General features: G+C 60.2%; 1 protein-coding gene across 1 annotated transcript; it reads left to right on the forward strand.

Annotated features, from left to right (window-relative positions):
• The first annotated feature begins 1233 nt into the window (after window positions 1–1233).
• On the forward strand, window positions 1234–5750 carry LOC127032310 (zinc finger protein 501-like). The gene is made up of 2 exons (XM_050919512.1): window positions 1234–1362; window positions 1823–5750. Exons 1-2 carry the CDS (start codon window positions 1284–1286, stop codon window positions 3052–3054), a joined length of 1311 nt encoding a protein of 436 aa, XP_050775469.1. The 5' UTR covers window positions 1234–1283; the 3' UTR covers window positions 3055–5750.
• Window positions 5751–6275: the final 525 nt, after the last annotated feature.

Consider the following 6275-nt stretch of genomic DNA (forward strand, 5'->3'; position numbering starts at 1 on the left):
AGAGTGAAAAAACTGGGTTTGTTTAGTCTGGAGAAGAAAAGACAGAGAGGGGACATGCTGACAGTACATAAAAATGTTGTTACTCTGACGAGGGAGGTAAATTGTTCTCGTTAATCTCTGAGGATAAAGAAGCAATGGGCTTAATTTGCAGCAAGGGCAGTTTAGGTTGGACATTGGGAAAAACTTCCTGTCAGGGTGGTTAAGCACTGGAATAAATTGCCTAGGGAGGCTGTGGAATCTCCATCATTGGTAATTTCTAGGAGCAGGTTAGAGAAACACCTGTCAGGGATAATGCCAAGTCCTGCTACGAGTGCAGGGGACTGGACTCGATGACCTCTCAAGGTCCTTTCCAAGCCTATGATGAGGAGGAGTCAGGCGAGGTGCTGCTTTGCGATGACAGCACCAGCTGGTGATTGCTCTTTGGCTGGCAGTAGAGCCGTTTGGAGATCAGGCCTTACGGCACCGGGCCCTGCACGAGCACAGAACGAAGGCGCTCCTTGTGCCAAGGAGTTGAGGTGCCGCCCCAGCGGCGGGGGTGGCAGAGCAGGGTCCCTGGGCGTGCTGTGAAGTGAGGGGGTTTTCCTCATTAGTGTCAGGCGCTAGATTGAATCCAGTGGGGTGATGCTGTCACGTTTCCAACAGGAGCACACTCAGGGCCCTGTGGCTCAGAAGACCACAGAGCCGTTCCCTGTAGAGCTCTGGTGGCCAGGTCTTGTGCTCTGGGGCTGGTTGAGGGCTCTTTCGGGAAGGCCCTGCAGAGCCTGAATACACAGTCTGCTCTGGAAAGTGCAGGCATCTCTGCCTCCCCCTTGTGACCGCGGGGATCGCTGGCTCTGCCCCATGCAGTGGGGTCCCCGGTGGGGCCGTTGGCTCACGGGATGTGGGCTGAGGTAACTGGCATTTCCCTGGCTTGCTCTTTTGCACGGAGTTGGTGTTCACCACACAGGGTGGCCGTAGCCAGGCCAGCTGTTTCCCACCCGTCCCGTTCAGAGGTTCAGTCCTGGCGCTGCCTGGAGCCAGTTTGATTCAAGGGGCTTTTCTACCCCTGTGTTAGCGAACGGCTGTGGGCCACACTGGCACTATGGCTCAGGGAGCCCTGGGATCGTTTCCCCTCCACTCTGATTGTTTGTGTCTGAATTGACTCTCCTGTGTTTCCACGGGTGTTTCCTGGCTGTCCCGTCCGTGCCAGCCCCAAGTGGCAGATGAACGCCGAGCCGGGTGGGTATTTACCTGGATCCCACCTGCTCTGATCTCTCCCAGCAAGGCCTCGATCCTGATAGTGGATGGAGCGAGGGGAAGAGCTGCAGGTCCCAGATCTCAGCAAAGGCGAGGATGACAAGAGCTGTCCAAGCCCCCAAATAGGTGAGGGATAAATAAGCCCAGCTGAGAGGGGTGGGGGCAGCTGGGACCCCCACAGCCACCCCTGCAAGCCCTCCTGGCCCAGCTTCTCTCCGAGGTTGTCACCACCCTCTCCCTGGTCTATGTGCACCTGGCAACCATCCCACCACCTGCGCCAAGGCCCCCAGAGCCATATGAGAGCCAGGTCTTGGCTCTCACTGAAAAAGCCAATAATATTTCCAGCCCACACAGAGCCGAAGAAAGGCCTGTGAACGTGAGCTGGGTGGTGCTGACGCCTGCCTGAGTCAGCAGCAGCCTGAAAAAACTGCAAGAGGCGTGACCGCCCCCTTCAGTCCCAGCTCGGAAACCCTCTCTGGGGAGGGGTGGGGCCAGGTGGGCGGGGCCTCAGGCTCTGACTGCCGTAGCTGAGGCCCTGGCCTCCCATGGGGACGGCTCAGGCCTGATTGCCCGTTTCTTCCTGCAGGTGAGGGGCTGGCGAGCATGGCCAGGGCAGAGGATGCGGCACCGGGAAGGGGCGGCACCAGCACTGATGTGGAGCCGGTGGAGGGAGCGTGGCCCAAAGACCCTGCTGCAGGGGCTGAGGAAGCGGCGCCCGGAGGCGGTGCAAGGGTGGAGGAGGCAGTGCCGGGAGGTAGCACTGATGCAGAGCTGGCGCGGCACAGAGACCCCACCATCAGGTGGCCCTTTAAATGCGGCGACTGTGGGAAGAGCTTCCGGCAGAGTGCCATGCTGACCAGGCACCAGCTACGGCATGCGAGCGAGAGGCCGTACGTCTGCACCACCTGCAGCAAAGGCTTTTGCGACGGCGCAGCACTGGCTGCGCACCAACGGACGCACACGGGCGAGCGTCCCTTCCCCTGTCTGGCGTGCGGCAAGGCCTTTGCCAGCAGCTCGGCGCTGCTGGTGCATCAGCGCGTGCACACCAGCGAGCGTCCCTACCGCTGCGGGGAGTGCGGGCAGAGTTTCCGGCAGAGTGCCCACCTGACGCAGCACCAGCAGGGTGCCCACCCCGGCCCGCGCCCCCATGCCTGCACTTACTGCGGCAAGAGCTTCGGGCTGCGCTGCACGTTGGTGCGGCACTTGCGGACGCACCGTGTCGAACAGCCCCACGCCTGCCCCGACTGCCCCCGCCGCTTCCGCCACTGTGCCCACCTGCTCCGGCACCGGCTGGTACACACGGGCGAGCGCCCCTTCCCCTGCCCAGTCTGCGGCAGGGCCTTTGCCCTGAGCGCCACTTTGCTGCGGCACCAGCTGGTGCACACGGGCGAGCGCCCCCATCGCTGTGAGGAGTGCGGGCGCAGCTACACGCAGAGCTCCTACCTGCGCCAGCACCAGCGCAGTGCCCATGCTGGCCAGCGCCCCCACACCTGTCCTGACTGTGGCCAGGCCTTCGCCGACCGGGCCAACCTCCTGCGGCACCAGCGAGGCCACACGGACGCCCAGCCCCACACCTGTGCTGAGTGCGGGAAGCGCTTTGCCCAGCTGGCCAGCCTGGTGGAGCACCGCCGGCAGCACACGGGCGAGAAACCTCACGAGTGCCCCCGCTGCGGGCGCTGCTTCCGCCACCACTCGGCCCTGCTTCGCCACCAGCGCTCCCATGCCGGGGAGCGCCCCTTCTGCTGTGGGCAGTGCGGGCGTGGCTACACCCGCAGCTCCAACCTCCTGCTGCACCAGCGGGTGCATGCTGCTGAGTGACATCCCCTCCGCCAGGACATCACCGGCAGCCGGTGCCTCCCACACCACTCGTGCTGGGATGGGCCTGGCCTGGCCCTGACCAGAGGGTGCACTCTTGCATGGCCACTCCCCGCCCACTGCCCAGGAATGGGGGTGGCTGGACCCATCCAGGCACTGAGTGTGAGTGAAACTGCTGCCAGCACTCACGGTTTCTCCAGCCCCACGTAGCAACATGGGGACAGAGCTTCCTGCAGGGTGGGGGCTTTGGGGATGGAGGCTGTGCCCAGGCAGTGCCTGACCCCCTTTTTTTCTCCTCTTCGGCTGGCTGGTGCTGCCCGATCTGCTGCCCCAACTCACCGGGCCCTGCCGTGTGGCCCAGCCAAGCCAAAACCCGCCCTGCAGCTGCCCAGCTGTGCCAGGGCGGGGGCACAGAAGCAGAGGGATGCCAGCACTCAATGCAGGCTTGTGGGAAATGGGGGAGGGGCTGGCTGGAGGGATGGAGAGGCTGCGGGTTGGGGGGAGCAGCTTCGAATGAATTTTCTAAAATGTTTTGTTACAAAGTGAAAATAAACCCGTGACGTTCTCAAGGCGCTGTGGGGTGTCTGCAGTGGGCAGGCACCGAGCCCCGTGTCCTGAGGGGAATTGAAGCTCGGCACAGGCACCTGGGGTTGCTATGGCTTCATCCTGACTTCACTTTGGAGAAAAGTCTCTTTGGGGGTTTTTGTTGCCGCCACAATGTGTGTGACCGTGGGCAGTGCCACCTCCCTGCTCTGTGCCAGTTGCTCCGAGAGGAGCTAGCTGCCTCCCTCCTCTGAGCAGGGACGGATCCTTTGCAAGGCCTGTAACTGTTTCACGGCCAGGGCTGGCTCCAGGCACCAGCTGACCAAGCACGTGCTTGGGGCGGCACCTTGGGGTGGGGTGGTGCTCGAGTTTTGGGTTTGGCTTGGCGGGGCAGCGCTGGAGGGGGTTTTTTGTTTGTTTGTTGTTTCAGCCGGGGGGCGCGTTTCAGCGGCGTGGCGCTCAGGGGGGCAGGGGCTGGTGTGGCGCTCAGGGCTTTTGGTGGCGCTGCGTTCGGGGGGGGTGGGCGTTCAGCGGCCTGGCGCTTGTGGGAAGGGGTGTTACGTCGGGGTTGTGCTCTTTTTTTGCTTGGGGCAGCAAAAAAGTTAGAGTTGGCTCAGACCATGGGGTGGCAGCCCCAGCCCTGGGGGAGAATGGGGCCCAGCCAGCCACCAAGGTGTGGGAGGGGGCTGCAGTGCTGCTGCTATGCTGGGTCCTTGCTCCCAGGCTAGAGAGCTCAGGGCCAGGAAGGACCAGCAGGACCCAGGCTCTGTGAACTCAGACTAGAGTCTAGTCTGTGGCTGAGCAGAGACCACACACCCCATCCATCCATCCAGTCCAGAGTGAGACTCCCGCGCCCAGGAGAGTTGCCCCCAGGCCTGTTTAGTGAGAGCTGGGTAAGGACAAGCCACATGGGCAGGAGCCCCCCTACCTCCCGAGCACACCATGGTCACCTAGGGCAAGGTCTGGGTCCAGCCAAGCCCCATATTGTGGTGGGTGGGGCTGGTCCTGTACCCAAGAGGGAAAGTTCCATTCCCCCCCCACACACACACACACATGTGACTCATAGCCTCACCCCCTCATCTTTCGGGTGGAACAGCCACCCAGAAGAATGAAAGTCAGCCCCTGTGATATTAAAAACAATAAAAGAACCAACACACATACGAATACACCTAGCAGAGATCACCCCCATTGCAACGGCCACCCGGGCCTCTGCTAGGGGTCAGTCCCTGACACCCCACACAGGGGTTTTCTGTGGTTACAAGTTTGTAACAGCCTTAGCTCAGACCAAGCAACCCGTGAAGAGATCAGTCTGTCCTTTATCTGGCTTGAGCCTCTGTTGCTCAGATTCCCGGTCCAGGTGAGCAGCAGAAAATGCCCCTCTCCGTGGTGGGGCGTAGCTTCCAAAACCTGGGCTTTGCATATGTGGAACTGGGAAATTTGCATTCTCCTCCCCCTAGAGGTTCCCACAGGCAACCCCCTTGACCTGGTTTGTCCCAAACTCAGTTCTTGTCCGGCACGTGGTTCGCTACAGTCCTTTGAAGTTCATAACACATCCCAGTGTTCACATCACATCTTCCCTGCAGAGAGGGATCACACACAACCCTGGCCCGCAATAATACATAAACCATTCACTTAATATAACAGGGAGTCCAGTGGGACCTTAAAGACTAATGGATTTATTTGGGCATAATCTTTCATGAGTAAAAAAAAAACCCTCTTCTTCAGATGCGTGGAGTGAAAATTACAGGTAGAGGCATAAATATATATTGGCACCTGAAGAGAAGGGAGTTACCTTACAAGAGGAGAACCAGTTTGATCGGGGTGGATGTGGTCCACTCCCACTAATTGATGAGGAGGTGTCAGTACCAAGAGAGGGGAAAATTGCTTTTTCATTTGCAAACTTAATGCCATTAATTTGGGCTTGAATGGGAACTGGGAGTGGCTGGCTCACTACAAAAGCAATTTTCCCTCTCTTGGCCCCAGCCCTGAGCTGCCCCCAAACCCAGAGCCCTTTCGTGTACCCCAAACACCTCATCCCCAGCTGTACCCCAGAGCCTATACCCCAAGCCCAGAGTCCTGACCACCTCCTGCATCCCAACCCAGCTCCCCCTTCTGCTCCCCAAACCTGTCATCCCCAGCCCTACCCCATAGCCCTGACCCCCCTTGACCCCAACCTTCTGCCCCAGCCCTGAGCCCTTCTGCACCCCAAAGCCCTCATCCCAAGCCCCACCCACAGCCTGCACCTAGAGCCTTGACTCCCTCCTGCAGCCCAACCTCCCTCCCCCAGCCCAGAGCCCCCTCCCACACCCTGAACCCCTCATTGCCAGCTCCACCCTTTGGCCCTCACCCCCACACCCCAACCCTCTGCCCCAGCCCTGAGTCCCTCCCACAGCCCTGAGCCCCTCCCGCTGGGTCACAGGCATCAACAATTTTCTTCAATGAAACAAGCCTGTTACCCCATTGTTCTGTCTCTGAGGCTGATTGGTTCCTACTCCTTGCACAACTGATGCAAGCCAGGGGGACTCCACCCAGAGTTCCCAGCACTGCTGGACAGAGACCCCCTTATTCCTGCTCTCTCCTCACTGCCTAGGGTGACCAGACAGCAAGTGTGAAAAATCAGGACAGGGGTGGGGGGTAATAGGAGCCTGTATAAGAAAAAGCCCCAAATATCGGGACTGTCC

This window comes from Gopherus flavomarginatus, chromosome 12 (assembly GCF_025201925.1).
Source record: "Gopherus flavomarginatus isolate rGopFla2 chromosome 12, rGopFla2.mat.asm, whole genome shotgun sequence".
Lineage (NCBI taxonomy): Eukaryota > Metazoa > Chordata > Testudines > Testudinidae > Gopherus > Gopherus flavomarginatus.

What these genes read in the sequence shown, in the direction of transcription:
- LOC127032310 (XM_050919512.1), top strand. Translation starts at nt 1,284, where the DNA reads ATGGAGCGAGGGGAAGAGCTGCAGGTCCCAGATCTCAGCAAAGGCGAG. An exon ending in CTGTCCAAGCCCCCAAATAG is followed by an intron (nt 1,363 to 1,822) that starts GTGAGGGATAAA and finishes TTCTTCCTGCAG; the next exon opens with GTGAGGGGCTGGCGAGCATG.